General features: G+C 39.8%; 1 protein-coding gene and 1 long non-coding RNA gene across 2 annotated transcripts in view; one reads left to right on the forward strand and one right to left on the reverse strand.

The window, feature by feature from the left end:
- The window catches only part of LOC145951830 (uncharacterized), a 96473-nt gene that overhangs the window by 12580 nt on the left and 64113 nt on the right, over positions 1-19780 (reverse strand). The window lies entirely within an intron of this gene.
- On the forward strand, positions 7-6270 carry LOC109817938 (uncharacterized). The gene is made up of 4 exons (XM_020383290.3): positions 7-922; positions 1025-1162; positions 5408-5647; positions 5754-6270. The coding sequence occupies exons 1-4, from the start codon at positions 56-58 to the stop codon at positions 5841-5843; spliced, it is 1335 nt and encodes a 444-aa protein (XP_020238879.1). The 5' UTR covers positions 7-55; the 3' UTR covers positions 5844-6270.

Here is a 19780-nt window from a genome sequence, read left to right on the forward strand (position 1 = left end):
CACTCCATGTTTGGCAGAGTCTAATTCCAGAAAGAAAGTGAGTGGACTTGTGTTGATGAGCATGGCCACTCTACACTCCCACTTCCGCATCCTCGCTTACTCACTCTCACTCTCACTCATCCTTCTAACTCTCCACTTCATAACGGCAACCGAACAAGAAGACACCCCCATCACACGCTTCCAACGCTACCTCCGCATCAACACGGCCCACCCCACCCCAGACTACACCTCAGCGGTCTCCTTCCTCAAAGCCCAGGCCCACTCCCTGGGCCTCCAAACAAAAACCCTCGAATTCACCCCAGGCAAGCCCCTCCTCCTCCTCACGTGGCCCGGCACTGACCCCTCCCTCCCCTCCCTCCTCCTCAACTCCCACCTCGACTCCGTCCCCGCCGAGCCCGCCAAGTGGCTCCACCCTCCCTTCTCCGCCCACCGCACCGCCGACGGCCGCATCTTCGCCCGCGGCGCCCAGGACGACAAGTGCATCGCCATCCAATACCTCGAGGCCATCCGCAACCTCAAGGCCCAATCCTTCGCGCCACTCCGCTCCCTCCACGTGTCCCTCGTCCCCGACGAGGAGATCGGCGGCCTCCACGGCGCCGCCAAGTTCGTCGAGTCCGAGGACTTCCGCCGGCTCAACGTCGGATTCGCGCTCGACGAGGGACAGGCCTCCCCCGGCGACGAGTTTAGGGTTTTCCACGCGGATAGGGTTCCGTGGAACGTGAAGATCCGTGCCCGGGGAAGCCCCGGCCACGGGTCCAGGTTGTTCGACGGGAGCGCCGTCGAGAATCTGATGGAGAGCGTGGAGGTTGTGAGTAGGTTCAGGGAGAGCCAGTTCGATGTGGTGAAGGCGGGGAAAGCGTTGAACGCTGAGGTTGTGTCCGTGAATCCGGTTTATGTCAAGGCTGGGGTTGCTTCCGGTGATGTCAGTTCGTGCTGCTTTTGCTTTCTGTTTAATTGAATTGTGAATTATTATTTGGTTTGTGCTGTGTTTGACCTTTGAAGTGAGTGGTGTGTGTTTGTGCAGGGGTTTGTGATGAACGTGCAGCCTTCGGAGGCGGAGGCTGGGTTTGATCTGAGGCTGACGCCGACCACGGATCCCGAGGAAATGAGGAGGCGGATTGCGGCGGAATGGGCGCCGGCTGTTAGGAATATGTCATATGAGGTGAGATTTCTAACGAAGAATCTGATTTGCCTTTTGCATCAACTAGTTAGTATGTTGTCATTGGCTGTGTGTTTTTAGAAGTTTGAATTTGGATTCCCCTTGCATGGTTTCTGAGTCTGTTACTGTAGTCTTTTAGATTGTTTTGCATCCCTGTTGTTTATGATATCAGAGTATGAAAACATTTTCTATATATTTACAATTCCATTCCTGTTGTGTAGCTTTTCATTTTAAGTCTATGATACTAAAGGTCCATAGAAATGATAGATGCTCAACCAGCAGTATAGCATGATTGTATATGTGTATCATTCATTACTAGGTAATCTTTCAAGAAAATAGTTAGTTGATACAAGAAATGAACTAAGAACAAATTACACACTAGGGAATAGGGATTGCACTTCTAACAGCTAACAAGTTTGGAAGGTTTGTAAATAAGCATTTTTTTTCATACATGTTTTGAAGTTTTAATTCATTCATTATGAATTTATGATGTGTATTACTATAATAAACCTTTTTTTCTGTTGAGAGGCAAGAAATAATAGGCTCTGAAGTGTGAACATTATTACATCTTTTATTTCCATGTAAAACTTGAAAGGCACAGTTATTCACTTCTGGTTTTACTGGATTTGTGTATATTGGAATTAAGGGACTCCCTGTGGGATTGGGAGATCAGCTGGTTGAGTTACACACCTGAACAGAAAAATAGTATTGCATTTATGTCTTTTTTTAATGCTATTTTTAGTAATAAAATTAATAGATTTTCTTTTTGTTTTCAACCTTGCTTCTGAATGCACCTTGTTGAACTTTAAGGATTGGACCTGATTTGGTGGAAAGTAGGATAGATATATGTAATATGTGTGTGTGTTGTGAATCATATGATATAAAACACTAATCTAATACTTGAATTTATACTAACTAGGAATCAAAGTCGGTGCAAGCATAATACCACCAGTACAAGATTAACTCGATAACACTCTTAAGTCTTAACATCGATAATAATGTTAATATTCTAATCCCCTCCCTTAAACTGAAGTTCACTTAGCATCAAGCTTGTTACATAGTGTTAGAATGGCTCAATATTTTTAATGTATCTCAGTATTGTTAGGATCCTATTTTAAGGTATGAACTTCAGTCTCTTGTTAGAAGTATGAAATTCTAGTGTGGAGTTCATTAGGCCTTGTTCTCTCCCAACTATAGCTTTCGTGGTGTAGTTCTCCGCAGGATCTTATCAATTGGTTTCAAAGCTTCTCACTACATGTCTCAGCTGCAAATGGGGGGTGTGGATGGTGACACCAACATTTCAGTAGTTGCCTAGGATCAGTCCAAAGGCTAGTACACAACCAGCCCGTGTGGGTGTGATGTGTTTCAGAAACCCATTCTTACTCCCATAACAAGGTCATTTAGGGGTTTTTCAGGGGGGAAATTTATGATTTCTACCCTTCCTTTGAACATCTGGAAAAACCTTATTTTTCCTAACAAATGACACTTGCATCTAGACAAATCACACCCACTTACCCACCCTTCTCTGTTGGTATTTTCATGTTTACCAGTATCCTCCTGCCAGCCTATGTTCCCTATGGCCATTTGTTATTATGTTCCTTGTTCACTCAAACCTCAGTTACTACTTACTGCTGCATCCCTTTGTTGTTCTCTCTGTTTCATTTGGTCCTTTGCAGAAAATCCCACATTTGGAAAAAGATCTTTCAAATTTCATCTCTCCCTGATTCTATGTGTATAGTGTAGTTTTTTTACCTATAAATTTGCTTTGATGGCTATCCCACTATAGCATTTTCGGGGCTGGCTGCTACCTGCTGTTATTCTCAATTGATACCTACGAAGGGGATCACCACATAATCCCACACTATTGTCCCTAGTTGACATGGAGCTCTCTGGCATACCGGGACCAGCAAACACCACCCCTTAGGAACATGCAGTGGTACGGACCTTGTAATTTGGTTGCAGCTGTAATACGAGCCATGATATATGTCCCATCGGTATAATTATTTGGGGTCTTTGTTTTCTCCTTATCCATCTAATCCTTATAATTGCCCCATAAATGTTGCGGTGAGGGCAATTTTTTTGGGGTCACAATATATTGAAATAAATTTCAATTCTTAATAGGTATAATTACACTAACCTCTTTTGAAGTTTGCCTTCATTACACTACGCCCTTCCTGATTAGAAAATAAAACCTTCCTCCCCATGTTATTTAAGGGCATTGTTTATGGTCTATTCCCTGTACCAATGCTACATGTTTTGCAGTACTGTGCTTTTCTAGTGGGGCATATACTTATTTAGTTCACTATTTTGGATAAAAAAATGCTTAGTATTGGATACTATGCATTAACTTCAAATACTAATAAGTAATAAATATTAAAAATATAAAAAGAAAAAGTTAGAAAATAGAATAATGCCAAAACACTATTGAAATATAAAATAACCAAATCATCAAATAATTTATAATTAAAAATATAAATATGATTTTTTTTAATTCCAAATCTTGATTTTATGGAGCCATATCAAGAAGTTACTATCCATGATGCAGCCTTCAGAAAAATCTACGTGGCCAAAACAATTTGTTTCTTTTGATTACAGCATGAAAGTTTTCATTGATTCATATACTAGAATTCACTCCCGATTTTTTTATACTTCTCTTGGGAGAAGAAAAAAAGAGAAAGCATAAACTAAATGATGAACGGTATTGATAAATGACAGTGATGATGCATATGAATGAAAGGGTCACAAGAAGGTTCAACCAAAATGGCTGATGGAATTTCTTCTATAAAATTATTTAAGCTAACAAATAAGTCAACACAATATCTTTTAGACTCTTTAATTTGAAGTTGACGGATGTGATAGATTTGAAATAGATTATGTTTTTATGTCAATGGTATTCCTTTCGATGTATGAAAGCCTAATTTTCATGAGACGATTTTTGCATGGAGGTTCTAAAGGCTACAAGGCTTCTTCATTTCATATTATAAGGCAGGGGTCACTCACTTTACAGTTTACATGAGGAATAGAATCAAAGCATAGAGAAAGACCTTATTCCAATTAGAGGTATTTGGTATTCTCAAGTAGGTTTTATTGTTACATATGGATGTATCAACTATAAAACTCAATAATAAGAATCTTGGGAGAACCACACCATAAAAGCTAGCTATTATGGACCAAATTGTTTAAACTTAAAAAAAAAAAAAAGCGACTATAAAAAAATGTGCTTTTTAAAAAAATGTAAGAAGTTATTTCCTAAAATAAGTAGAAAACTGCTTATTTTTAAAAATAAGCAGTTTAGATAAATACATCAACAAAGTAAAAAAAAATTGCCTATTTTTATTAAAAAAATGTTTTTTTCTTTAAATTCAAGTTAAAACAAATAGGCCCTATAGTTGGAGTCTAAGGCCTTATAAAATGCTGTCACACTGTCTTCAAAATCTTGAAGAACCTGCCATAGTGCCATCGACTCTGACACTCTCCTATTGTTGAGCTTAATTATGAAAAAGTTGGAGACACCCAGAAACTGGGACATCACCAGTTGCAGCTATCCATGGGAAGAAGATGGTGGTTGCAAACTGAGACAGTGCTCGCTGTGTTTGCATTTTGCAAGCTAGACTGTTTTTTTATCGGTCATCAGGACTTTTAATGATAAAACTGAGCAAATAATAAAATCTTAGGGTATTTTTGCCACCCTAGATATATTTATGTATACAATCTAATTTATCCATAGAATAGTGACTAAATGCTTAATAGTGCCATATTAGTGTATACTAATAGTTGCAATGTAATAGCTAACTTCCCTTGCTTTTATTTATTTATTCCTATTTCTCTTTGGCTATCGTTTTCCAATATGTATATGAATACTCGGTTGCTTTTAGAGGCTTCAACTTATTTGATTCCTTGACATTTATTGTTGTTATTGACATGTGTTCTCAAATCTTGACTTTTGATCATTCATTATGATCTTTGGTGTTAGGTGTCTTTTTCCTAATTTTTCAGCATTTGTATGTGTAATATAAAATTATATAACGAGTCTCAAAACCTTAGTACTGTAGTAATTCTGTTACCTGCTACCGGGTTTTAATGCTTGTAGCTCTTTTAATGTTATGAGGCCTTATTCTATTCCTTTTATTCTTTATACTATCAGATGTGGCTCTGTTGTTAAAACATAAGAATAAGACCATTGTCTTTGCCATTAATTTCTTCTCCGCAATCTTTCTGCCCTTGTTTTTGGGTAACCATATTTGGCAGATTATAGAGAAAGGACCCATTAGAGACTACTTGGGACGCCCGTTAATGACTGCAACTAATGATTCCAATCCATGGTGGTCAGTTTTCAAGCAGGCTATCACATCTGTTGGAGAAAAACTTTCAAGGCCTGAAATTCTTGGGTCCACAACTGATGCTCGATTCCTAAGACAGAAAGGAATTCCTGTACTCGGTTTCTCCCCAATGAAAAATACTCCCATCCTGCTTCATGATCACAATGAGGTTTAAATAATTCTGTCAATTCTTCAGTATTATGCAGTTCTCATTTCATTCCACATGAACTCTTGCTCTAGTATAATTTTTTAACTTCCGTGACTTTCACTTGCAGCATTTACGAGATACCGTGTTCATGAAGGGAATACAGGTATACGAGTCTCTGATAAGTTCCTTGACTACATTTACAGAAGCTTCGCATTAAATGCCCCCAACCCAGTTGATTGAGGGGCCTGTTGCTTAGAAAAGCCATGTCTAACCTTTTAGGGAAAATCTCAGCGATTGGATTCCCCTCCCCCTCCCCCCGGCCCTGCCAAATAATAAGTAGTGTAAAACCATAAATAGCAACATTGATATCCGATATTGCTTCAATTCGCTCGTGGTGGGGACTGGAGATGGTACATACTTATTATTGGTATAATTTGCAATCACCACAATTTTTATTTTCCTGCTCTAGTCTATGAAGTTTATCCGGTCCTCGATGTTAAATCATCGATGATTGCCTATCATGGGCCAACGACCCAATTCTCTACATAAGTATTATCCTTCGATGCTATGTAAAATCTTCAGAAGTAAAACATTGTTTTTTAAGAGCAAATGTTTATTTTTAGTTTGTCATAAGTTTCATTTCATATTGTGATGTATGGTAAAAATAGAGGTGCTTGTGCGCTCGAGATTTTTATCTATAGATTAATAGCGAGTAAATAGTCACTTTGATGTTTGAAAGATTGGAATTTGGAAGTTGGTTATTTTATAGTATGCAAAATTTACGTCAAAGATACAAAAGCTATTTCTGGTAGCTTCATTCTAGATGTGGAAAATAGCGTTATAAATGAGTGATCAAACACACGATTAGACTGTTGCTATAAACTCAAAATTAGTTCATTAGGTCCTTAGAATTTATGTTAATATATTTGTCAAATCAACTCTCGTTAGTTAATATATCAGTTATAACAAAAATGCTATTTGACAGATTGAATGTATACGTTTTTAAAATTCATTCTTTCCAACGTGACTCATTTCATATACTTTAGGTTAAAGAATGTGCTTTCCACTTCAAGTCCTCTCTTCCATCTACCGATCAAAATGTATATGTAGAAGATTAGCTAGCACAAACCATAATCTTTCATTTCAAACATTTTCAAAGCATTGTCTACATCATTTGTACCTTTGTACTGAAGGCTTGCAGCGCATGGACGTGCCCCTGTCCCCACCATTTGTCATCAACTAAATCTTCAGTATTTATATTCTTGAATCCATTCTCCCTCTTCCTCATTAATATGATGAAAATTCCAATCTCAACCTCAAACTCATAATATTTTTCACATAAAAGTTCGTTTCCCCATTTAGTTTTTGTTATGTTCAATTATTCTGTTTTGAGCTAAAATGGAATTTAACTGGACTTATTTCAAGCGCGAATACTAATGATAAGGATAGTTCGCAAGCAAAATGTCAGAAGATGAACTGGAAGTTGTTCCATGCATGAATTTTTCTGGTAAAAAATAGCATCTATGATGTTAGTTCAAATGTCATCATTCATGTCTTTGCATTATTTTGTTTTTTAATCCTTGCACCGTTGTACGTCTATATTCACTGTTATGTCAAGACAAATTGAAGAAAAGACGAGGAGAATATGGAAAAAGAAGAAACTAGAATGGAAAATCCTTCCTCATTATTTACAGCTATATGACAAGAATTACTAATTCATCTTAAAATGTTAATTTGTTAAGAGAATAGTAATGATTGGTGAACATTTTGACTGCTCCAAACACTTCATTAGCCCTCAATATTTTTCTGTCTCTCTTTTATTATTACACATTATTATCTATCATACGTACATTTCTATATATGTCTTCTTTTTCTAAGTGTCAAGTAAGTTTTAAGCATCGAAAATTCATTTTTGTCAAAAGAATGTTAAGGTCGGTTTAGTTTGAGAAAACATTTTTTATATTTATTTTTTGTTCTTTTTAATTACAAACATGTCATATTATTTCGACTATTTTTTGTTTGCAAAAGTTATTATAGGAAACAATCAAAAACAACTTTTTATTATCTTCTGAATTTGTTTTCCATTCTCTACACGAGTTTTTGAAACACATAATAAGAAAACATTTTCTCAAAATAAATTATCTCTACCATCAATGGGATATCAAGAAATGATGATGATAAAATTTCAAAATTAAAAAAAAGGATCCTCTTGTGCAGTACGAAGTAGCATTGGAAGCTCACTTATTGCTAGTGGATCAAGATTCAAGAAGTTGGTGTTGTTGGCCCCATAGGAAATATATTATTGCATGATATAAAAACAGCTATCAAACACTGGCTATCACTATGGATATGGTTGTTGATTTGACAATACCCTCCATTTTTTTCTTGGAAGTTTCACTCTATATCCTTTCATTGTAGCAAAACAGGGAATTTGAGATTTAATACTCATAAATTCAAGAATATTTTCATGAAACTCCCCTCTCCCCACATGGATATTGCCTCTTCATTCCCCTGACCCAACAACCTTCTAAATATAAAATCATTGAGTGTACTTTCGCCCATGCCTCATCTCTTGAGAATTCGTTACTCGTCACACCTTATCATAACATATCATTTGTATATCTTATACGAATGAGATGACACTAGACACTTTCCAATTATAACTCTCAACTTCCAAATGCATGCATGGCTCTGAGGTGAGGTCACTTCGAGCAATGCATGCTATCCAATCCAGTGGGCCCCACAATTTATTTGCTTGTCGTTTTCTTGTGTCTCTCAGTACGGAACGTCTCATAGTCGGTACGGGCCAGTTAGGAAAGAGAAATTAAGTGCACTACGGTTTATATAAAACTTTTTCATTATATATCAAAATATACGGCACTACCATGCATTAACACTTATGTATGGTCAAGGAGTTCGGCAGCATAATGCATACACGTTTTTTTTATTATTATATAATATAGTTCGATCACGACGTGAAGGAGAGACTAAAGAGCACACAAAATAAAGTTTAGGTTTGATTTCAGCATCGGCAATCTTTTGTTTGGTATATGTAATTTGTGTGTGTCGATTTAAGGTTTGTGTGTGGTAGGAGATGGAACTATTTATTGCCTTTTTAATAGTGTAGCTTTTGTCGTGTGATCGATTTTGAAACACAAGGAATCGAGGAAAGCTTTGCCTTTTGCCGGAAGGATATTGACCAATTTTAGACTTTATGGAGTTGAAAAGAATCATTAGATAGAGACGTTTAATTTTACTAACTAAATTAAAAGATGGAATTAATTGCCATAGGAAGTTAATCTGGGCTATTAGTTGGTTGCCCCGAAACAAATGATGAGCTTGGCAAAGTAGTATACCTTTTTGCCTTAATACACCGATCATCAATAAAATATATATATAAATTAACATATTAAAGCTATGATCACATGTAATTTAGTTATGTTCTATTAATACAGGAAATAGTTTATTATTGAGATAGTTACTCAAATATTTTCTTTTTCTCGTAATTCGATATCAAAAGATATATTTTTTTCTCCTAACTTTGGGTTGGAGAGCTACTTAAAAATTAAAAAGACTTTGACGATCAAGTTAGTCTAATATTTTTGTGATATCTTCTCATATTATATTATATATATATTCTTCCTTAATTGTAATGGGACATTCATTTTTTATAAGATAATCATCGCGATTATCATGTCGTGATTGTTGAGTTTAGAGTTTAGGGTTTAGAATTATTGATGATCGTGATTATTAATTTCTTTAACTAAATCTTATGGTTGATATGTTATATCGACATTATTAGTGATTTACATAATTGAGTTCATATTGATATATTACTTTGATAACATTCATGATCGAGCTTATATTTTCGGTCAGGTAACTACCGTTTCTAATCTTTAAAATATGTGTTCACATGTAATTTAGTTTCTGATAGTTTCTGATCTTTAAAATATGTGTGTTTTAATATTTTAAAAATATGTGAAATTTTCTTTATCTTGTAAATAATCATGTGTACCTTATTTTTGTGTGTATGTGTAAATAAATGAAAAAAATAAATAAAAATGATGAATTGATATATGTGACAAATAATGTAAAGAAAAATAATAAAAAAAATCAACAAAAGAAATAAAATAAGAATGAAATAAACTTCAACCCTCATTCACCTTTTTCCATTCACTGTTTACCACATATTCCAAAGCATTTCTAACTAATTCAACAACTAACACATCTATGATAATATCTCTATTATTAATCCACAATACCCCTTTCATAACTACCCATTAATTATTCTCTTGTGGCCAACATCAACTCCCTCGCTTCAATAAATAAGCATGGTTGATTTTATTTATTTTTTAATTAGAAAGTATAACTTAATTTCTCACTAAATCGGTCCATATTAAAAGGTACGATAATACATACAATCATGATTCTATTTTCAAGGTGAGGATCAAATTATGATCTTTAATTAAGAAACACAAATGTTAAATTATATATGCTAATAATTGTTGGTAATTAAATCAAACTTATTTTTGAATTGTCCACTCAATAATTTTTTTCCATATATGAAACTTTGACACAAAATTTAGATGTAATTCTTTAAATATGCTATACTATTTAATACAAACACTAATTATGTGTATTTTCAAAATAAAAACTTCAATTATTATCAAAGAATGACACCTAAGCACTTAAGAAATAATAATCTTGTTTATAAATGATTGTACCATCACCATATCAAATGTATAAATTGGAGCGAAGATAGGACACACGATTTATTGAAGACTCATGGTCGCATATATTTACATTTAACCCCTGATTTGGCCTATTTACTAACAAGGTTAAGCTTTAAGCTTTTATAAAAGTCTAATAAGTCTAATAGACCAATCTTTTTTTGTGTATAATATATTATCTCAATCTCCACAATTTAACCAATGAATTTAACAATATATATATATATATATATATATATATATATATATTAATTTATAACTAATATTTATATTAAATAAATTATTATTGTTATTGTTCCGGCCAAGGGATGGACTAGGGTTTCTGCCTAGGTCAAGCCTCAAAGCCAGAGCATTCAAAAGTGTAATCTGTCGTCCTAGCCCTAGGGTTTTGGGTTTTATACTTTTGTATTATGGGCTTCGTGGACCCCGCGATTATCGGGATCCCCCTTAACCGTTCTTATCTCGAAGCCTTGGGGGTGAGTGGTGGTTAGTCAAGTCGGGATTTTACCGACAAGGCCACTACATGGAGACCTGTCGGGAAAACGGTGAATGCCCTCGTGGGTGCATGTAATTGGGTTAGAGCCGAGTTGCTGCACGCTGTGACGGTCCAGACGGGTATTAGGCGAGTGGGGGGTCTAATCGGAATTTTACCGGGAAGGTACACTTGCCTTCCAGCCCTGAGCCGATAAGGCGAGAGGGCTTGTGGCCTGGAAGACCAGTCGGATATTAGACGAGTGGGGGGTCTAGTCGGAATTTTACCGGGAAGGTACACTTGCCTTCCAGCCCTGAGCCGATAAGGCGAGAGGGCTTGTGGACCGGAAGACATTGATCTTCGGAAGATATCGGCGGATAGCCGAGGTCATCATCGGGTAAAATCTGTAAGGGTACATGCGTCATCCCTTGGGGTCGTGGTTTCTCAAATCCTGGTAAGACATGTCTCTTCCCCTTCCCCAGGGAGGGACACGCATTTAATGGAAAGCCAGCGTTGCAGGGGTATCAATAATGTTCGAACCACGTGGCCCTCCCCTATTTTCCCAAGTTAATGAGGTGGGGCCCCTTTGGGTAAGGGTCACAACGCTCCACGCGCGCTGTGGCTTTTGGGCTTTTCCCTTCACGCGCGGCTCTTCACCTCTATAAATAGAGGTGCCTCCCACTTCTCTCGAGTTATTTTGCCTTTCCCCCTTTTCGCGTTTATTCTTCTCCAGCGGTCCTCCTTCTTTCCCATTCTGAGCTACGACGGTCAAAGGTGGTTTACCCTCATTTTTAGTGGTGTGAGAGCCCTTTAGGTACGCGTATTTATTCTGCTGTTGTAGTGGTTTTTCTGTAGGCCTTTGGGTGGTAGGCTAGTCTGAGAGTATATATATTTGCCATGGCTACTGTTAGTTATAGGGAGTTGTATAAATGGGTGAAAGATGACGCGTTAAAGTGTGAGTCTTTGATAAATTCCTGGGAAGCCATGGATAACTTTTGTAGGGACCATGTGGTTTGTCGTGATGGGAACGACGTAGTCATATGTGAGCCTTGTGTAGATAGAGAACCAGTATGTATCAGTTCGCCCTCGACGGAGAGGTTTACCTTTTGTTATACGACCCTCATTTCCAAAATTAGGGTGAGATGGCCCCTTACGGACTGTGAAAAGGGGGTGCTTCGTGCCTTGGATGTTGCCCCGACCCAACTGCACCCAAATAGTTGGGCCTTTGTTCGTGGTTTTGAGGTTTTGTGCGCGGGGCTCGATATAACCCCAACTGTAGATAAGTTTTTCTATTTCTTTGAGAGCAGGATTAGCAAGCGCACCAGCTGGGTGTCCGTTAGTGGGGTTTCGGGTCGGGGCGTATTGTCACTATTCCAATCGTCCTATAAGGACTTTAAAAAATCGTTTTTCCGAGTTCGTAGCATGCCGGGTCATGAAAACGTGCTAGAGGGGTTCCCCTTGTACTGGAATCCGAGAATGGTAGCATTTGGTGGTTTAGATTCTGAAAACCTTTGCGAGAGTGATCGGTGTGACGTTAAGAAAATTGAAGAGTTGAAAACCTTATTCAATACTGGGAAACTCTTAGATCTAGAGAGTAGACCTCAAGAGTTGAGAATTTACATAGGTATATTGTTTGTTTTTCTTAATGCTTGATAATTTCCTTTTCTATCTAGCATTTTGTCCCCAATACGATTTGTTGGTGTATTTTTGCAGAGAGGATGGCTAGCATGAGTAACCGAGAGATGATGAAATTGTGGAAACAACAGAAAGCTGCTCAAGTAGCCGCCGCGGTGAACGAGTCGGCCACCGAGAGGGTCGAGGGGACCGGGAGTCCCGTGGTGGTGTCGAAGGTTGCTGGGGAGGCTTCGCATAAGCGTTGCCGAGAGGCCGACAAACCCGTATCGGTGGTGAATCTGGAAACGGTAATGGGAGCCGAGATGGAGAAAGGCGACGCGGAAGTGCAATCCACTGAGAGGATTGTGAGCCTGTGTCTCGCGAGAATTGGGAGCCAGTGAATCATGGAGTTGAGAATGTTGAGGTACCTTCTTTTTGGGACGAGAAGTTTAACCACAGCGCTCACATACGTGGTACCGACCTGCTGGAGGGGGACCGAAATGACTTGGAGAAGATGAGCGCTTTCTCCATCGCCAAGGGCGTTGAATCGCTGACGAACCGCCTTTCTGCCCTTTCACTCATCAACGAAGACAAAATTCGTGGGCTAGTGAGAGAGAAAAAATTGCAGGGAAAGAAGATATCCTCTTTGGAGGAAACTTTGAACAAAAGTAAGGCGGATTTTAAATGGGTGGTTAATGAGCGGGATAAGTTGCTGGAAGGGCGTCGCGTCTTCGAGGATGAGAAGCAAGCTTTGGCAGCCGAGAAGGTTGCACTGGAGAGTGAGCTGACCGAGACACGCCTGGCAAGGGACAAGTCGGCCGATGCCGCTAATGCCCTTGAGAAAGATTTGTCCTTGATGAAGCTTGAAGTAGAGAAACTTCAGAACGACCTTCAAGCGGCGAAAATGGATTCTCTAAAGAAGTTTGTTCAAGGGTTTGATGCTGCCACTGCTCAAGTGAAGTTTTTGTACGCCGATGTCGACCTTGGAGGCCTTGGCTATTTCAAAGAGATCGTGGATGGGCAGCTCGTAGATCCCCCCGAGGAAGATTGAATCTGTCTTTACAAACCTCTCTTGCCTTTTGCATTTGTTTAGCCTTCTAATTTCAATTCTCTGTGTAATTGACTGACTTTTGCGTATCAAGAATTTGTCTTTTTTACCAAGTTTAGCTTTCATGCTTCGTCGCTTTGTGTGCTGTTATTCTTTCCCTTGGTGAGACGAGTGTGACTTAATGATAAAGGAGTGTTTTTTCTGAACCTTTGCCTAAAGGAATTCAAAGGAATTCAAAATTTTTCCAAGTTAAAAATGAATATCAAATCATCTAGTCGTCCAAATACCGACTAGGAAAATGTCAAAATTTTTCTAAGTTAAAAATGAATATCAAATCATCTAGTCGTCCAAATACCGACTAGGAAAATGTCAAACTTTTTCAAAGTTAAAAATGAATATCAAATCATCTAGTCGTCCAAATACCGACTAGGAAAACGCCAAACTTTTTCAAAGTTAAAAATGAATATCAACTCATCTAGTCGTCCAAATACCGACTAGGAAAATAATTAATTTTTTCTAAGTAAAAAGTTGAACCTGAAAATAGTCGTCTAAATACCGACTAGGAAAATAATAAATACATGAAAATGATTACTTCAAAGTTTCAAGCTTCAAAATCAATGGATCAATCGGCCAAATACCGGCTGCAAAAGTGATGAAATTTTTTCTAAGTTTCAAACTTCAAAACCAACGGATCAATCGGCCAAATACCGACCGTAAAAGTGATAAATAAATGACATTTTTTCTAACTTCAAAATCAATGGATCAGTCGGCCAAATTCCGATTGCAAAGATGATAAATGAATGAAAATTTTTTCTAAGTTCAAGTGCAATTTAACCATGCAATCGGCCCATTGCCGACTCAAAATAATGAATGAAAATTTTTCCAAGTTCAAGTGAAATTTAACCATGTAATCGGCCCAATGCCGACTCAAAATAATGAATGAAAATTTTTCCATGTTCAAGTGAAATTTAACCATGCAATCGGCCCAATGCCGACTCAAAATAATGAATGAAAATTTTTTCCAAGTTCAAGCGAAATTTAACCATGCAATCGGCCAAACGCCGACTTAAAATAGTGAATGAAAATTTTTTCCAAGTTCAAGCGAAATTTAACCATGCAATCGGCCAAACGCCGACTCAAAATAGTGAATGAAAATTTTTCCAAGTTCTAGTGCAATTTAACCATGCAATCGGCCAAACGCCGACTCAAAATAGTGAATGAAAATTTTTTCCAAGTTCAAGCAAAATTTAACCATGCAATCGGCCAAACGCCGACTCAAAATAGTGAATGAAAATTTTTCCAAGTTCTAGTGCAATTTAACCATGCAATCGGCCAAACGCCGACTCAAAATAGTGAATGAAAATTTTTTCCAAGTTCAAGCGAAATTTAACCATGCAATCGGCCAAACGCCGACTCAAAATAGTGAATGAAAATTTTTCCAAGTTCTAGTGCAATTTAACCATGCAATCGGCCAAACGCCGACTCAAAATAGTGAATGAAAATTTTTCCAAGTTCAAGCGAAATTTAACCATGCAATCGGCCAAACGCCGACTCAAAATAGTGAATGAAAATTTTTTCCAAGTTCAAGCGAAATTTAACCATGCAATCGGCCAAACGCCGACTCAAAATAGTGAATGAAAATTTTTCCAAGTTCTAGTGCAATTTAACCATACAATCGGCCCAACGCCGACTCAAAAACAATAAGTGAACCTTTCTTTAGATTTAAAATGAACTAGTAGAATTCAAATAATGGAATAGAACTGTCAGATCAGCATTGAGCTGCAATTATATGCACGGGTCGTCCAAACTCCGACTTGTGTGTTTGGAATCGTCAAAATTCTGCTTAACAAGGGTGAATAAGATGTGCTAAGTTAAAGAAACTGCTTGTATCGTAATCTATGTCTTCGAGTTATTTATACTCGCCCAGCCGGACTTTTGCCGACAATCACGAGTTTGGTCTTCGAGTTATTTATACTCGCCCAGCCGGACTTTTGCCGACAATCACGAGTTTGGTCTTCGAGTTATTTATACTCGCCCAGCCGAAATTTTGCCGACAATCACGAGTTTGGTTTTCGAGTTATTTATACTTGCCCAGCCGGCATTTTGCCGACAATCACGAGTTTGGTCTTCGAGTTATTTATACTCGCCTAGCCGGACTTTTGCCGACAATCACGAGTTTGGTCTTCGAGTTATTTATACTCGCCCAGCCGGACTTTTGCCGACAATCACGAGTTTGGTCTTCGAGTTATTTATACTCGCCCAGCCGGACTTTTGCCGACAATCACGAGTTTGGTCTTCGAGTTATTTATACTCGCCCAGCCGGCATTTTGCCGACAGTCACGAGTTTGGTCTTCGAGTTATTTATACTTGCCCAGCCAGATTTTTGCCGACAATCACGAGTTTGGTCTTAGAGTTATTTATACTCGCCCAGCCGGATTTTTGCCGACAATCACGAGTTTGGTCTTCGAGTTATTTATACTCGCTCAGCCGGACTTTTGCCGACAATCACGAGTTTTCCTGCGAATCAATCAATTTGAAAATAACGATTTTTATTATTTGATGTTACCTCGTTAAAAACCTTTGTAGCATAAAACCCTCGCAGCAGAATCCCATGCTTCCTCCATGAATTAACATCTGAGCACGAAAGTCCATTAGATGTTGACTAGGATCCTGTTTTCTGTCAAACGGTTCCACCTGCTGATACGAAGCTGTTCTTTGACAAACCAGACCTCATATTGACGATCCGAACGGTCAGAATGAAGAACCTCACTTCCTGAACCCATAGTCCAAAAATCAGCCCGATCCAACGGTGAACGACTTCACACCGATTAAAACACCGTACCAGCTCTGTTTTGTGCTGGAACACTTTCACCTACTGATATGAAGCTGTTTTCTCCCAAACCAGGCCTCCGGTTAATAATCCGAACGGTCAGAATGAAGAACCACATTTCTGGAACCTACAGTCCAAAAATCAGCTCGATCCAACGGTGCAAGACCTTACACCGACGAAAACACAGAGCCCACTCTGTTTTTGTGCGGGAAACTTCCTCTCCTTCTCTCTCTCTGGGTCGCGCTCCTCTTTCAAGCCATTGATCAACACCATCATCTCCTCCATGGTAGGGTGTTGTTGTCGTGGTCGGATGTGCCGCCTCTCGCCATAGTAGAGTGTAGGTTTTTTGTATTTTTTGGGGCGTAGGAAAAGTTTTACCGTAGCCCCACGGTGGGCACCAAAATGTTCCGGCCAAGGGATGGACTAGGGTTTCTGCCTAGGTCAAGCCTCAAAGTCAGAGCATTCAAAAGTGTAATATGTCGTCCTAGCCCTAGGGTTTTGGGTTTTATACTTTTGTGTTATGGGCTTCGTGGGCCCCGTGATTATCGGGATCCCCTTAACCGTTCTTATCTCGAAGCCCGGGGGGTGAGTGGTGGTTAGTCAAGTCGGGATTTTACCGACAAGGCCGCTACAAGGAGACCTGTCGGGAAAACGGCGAATGCCCTCGTGGGTGCATGTAATTGGGTTAGAGCCGAGTTGTTGCACGCTGTGACGGTCCAGACGGGTATTAGGCGAGTGGGGGGTCTAATCGGAATTTTACCGGGAAGGTACACTTGCCTTCCAGCCCTGAGCCGATAAGGCGAGAGGGCTTGTGGCCTGGAAGACCAGTCGGATATTAGACGAGTGGGGGGTCTAGTCAGAATTTTACCGGGAAGGTACAATTATTATTATATATACTTAGATCTATTGACCTACTTATGCCTATACAATTTTTATACGGCTTGTATAGAATATGTAATATAAATAAAGCTTTCAAAATAGACTACTTTTGAACATGTATAGTCCTGACTTTAAAACATACTTATAATAGTGAAGTTTAGTAATTATTTTGTAGGCGCTAAAGTTTGGTCAAGAGTTTGAGCTTGGCCTGTTTTCACCACCCCTGTGTATTAGTTTGAGAATTCAAATAGTGAGTTGAATTTCTTTCTCTCTATTTTTTTTTTCTTCATGCCCATGTACGTATGTAAGTAAAAAAAAATAAAAAGAAGAATAAAAGTGGAATTAATCATTAAAATTTGATTAAAAATATATTTAATTCAAACATTAAATATATATCGATGTCCTACTGAACACAACAATGAAAATGTTTTGTACCTGTCTAGGGGCACACTCGTACTCTGCAGTGGGGGGAAGGGGCCGAACGAGGGTTTTCAGGTGTGCTCTTCTGCGCAAGGGGGGGAGGTACCTACAAAAGGCACTCCAACGCTCAAGTCAGGACAAGCACGATATTCTAGGGTAATTAATGAACAGTGACATACCTTGACAAAAGTGACCTATTTATACTATCACTGATGGGCCTTGTCAGTAGTGGGCCTCTCCTGAAGTTTACCAAATTAGGTAATACGCCGCTAATAGGCTCATTATGCTTTAATCACGTACTTATCCTCATTAATCATGGTGAAGGCTATAATTATTATCTCGTCCCTCGGCTCGGCCTTAGGCCGTGTCGTTTACATGTTTGTTGCGCCTTTCGGCCCGACCTTCGGCCGAGTCGTCACATGTTTACTGTGCTGTTATACTTGATCGGCTTCTGTCTGAGCCGGTGTACGTCTTGCGAAGCCCACGGTTCTGTTCGTATCGACCTCACACCGAGCCGATCGCGCTATCCGACTCATAACATACTTTCGGTTGTAATCCGAGCCGGTGCTAATGTTAAGGCTTTTAGGGTTATTCACCTTGCGTGGGTGTCTGACGGCAAGGCACGTGTTGGTCCGCGTGACCGATAGGGTCCTTCCGGTACACAAGCCCCCTAGCCTTGAGGAGTGAAACGACGCAAAGGGTAAAAATGGCTTAACTGTCCTTCAGAACAAGGCCACGCGTTGTAGGGAAACGAAGAGTTGCTACGGTTGAGTATTAATGATGAGTTATGGCTGCTGGTGGGAGATGAAGGGTTATAGCCGTTGGAAGAATGCCAAGGGTTATAACCGCTGAGTAGTAAATGACGCATGCGAAAGGTTGCGCGTTGTGGGCCATTGGATCTAAGCGATCCAACGGTACGCGGAGGGGTATGGCTTTCAACGTGGTTGCGGGAACGCCTATAAAAAGGTGTGTAGGGGGAAACCTCAAAGGAACGCTGTTAAACTTGCTCCGAGCCGAGATCATCCAAGTGCTAGATCATTCACCGATAATAGGTCAAACTCAACCATCAGGTACGTAATGGCAAATTTAGGTATCGTTCATGTTGGCTCTTCTGGGGACACGGGTGGCTCTGCTAGTGTCGCTTCGGGGGCAGCGTCGGACCGACACGACAGGTCGGCCTTGGCGTCGAACGGATCTGACAACACTGGATCCGCTTCGGGGTCAAGGCACATTACTAGCGAAGGCGATTCCGCCTCGGCAATAGGTTCGGAGGAACGGCCGTCTACGGGTTCACGGCAGTTTCCCCCTATTGCGACTCCTGGTTACTCATGGGTGCACGGGGAAGTGGGTAGCGTCTACTCTCGGTACGCCGATAAGAATTCGATCGCGCTTTTTCTCTCGGCGACGAATTGTGTGACCTTCTCGGCCGAGGAAGATCCCACTCCTCTTTTCTTTCAGCCGTGCCGAGGTGACGGCGGTCCCAACCCAGACTTCGTCTTCTTAGATCGAGGAAGCTGTAAATACCAGTTTTTTTACATGTATGATTACATGTTCCACGATCTAAAGGTGACACTGCCGTTCGACGGGTATTGGATGGGGATAATGCGCTTGCTAAATGTGGCGCCGACTCAACTTCATCCCAACACCTGGGCTGCCATGCAAGGGTTTAGGCGGTTGTGCTCGACCCTCGGCCTTCAACCTACCCCTCTTCTGTTCTTGTATTTCTACTCGTCTCGGCCAGCTAAGAAGGTCAAGTGGTTGTCATTGGTTCGGCATGCCGACTGTTTGTTGCAGCCGTTTACTACCTCTTATAAAAACTTTAAGAGAGGATTTCTCAAAGTGATGATTATGCCGTCGATGGGGAACAAGTACTTTTTTGATGACGACGGACAGCCTCTGTTCCCGTTGTACTGGACTCGGAAGCCGTGCAAGTACAACACAGTGTCCAAGTCCCGGCTGTCCCCTGAAGAGCGCACTAGTTTAAAATTTTTGCTGAAATTGCCTCGGCCGCTGCCGTGCCGACCTCTGGTTCGGTTACTTGAATCGGCCGACCCGATCGAAGAACTAATCGGTAAAGTAACTTTCCTAGTTGTGTAGGTTCTTACGTTATCATTGATTTTGACTTAATGATGTGCAGGTATAATGGCGAGCCGTGTGGACG

This window comes from Cajanus cajan, chromosome 9 (genome assembly GCF_000230855.2).
Source record: "Cajanus cajan strain Asha chromosome 9, NIPB_CcT2T_4, whole genome shotgun sequence".
NCBI classification, from domain to species: Eukaryota; Viridiplantae; Streptophyta; class Magnoliopsida; order Fabales; family Fabaceae; genus Cajanus; species Cajanus cajan.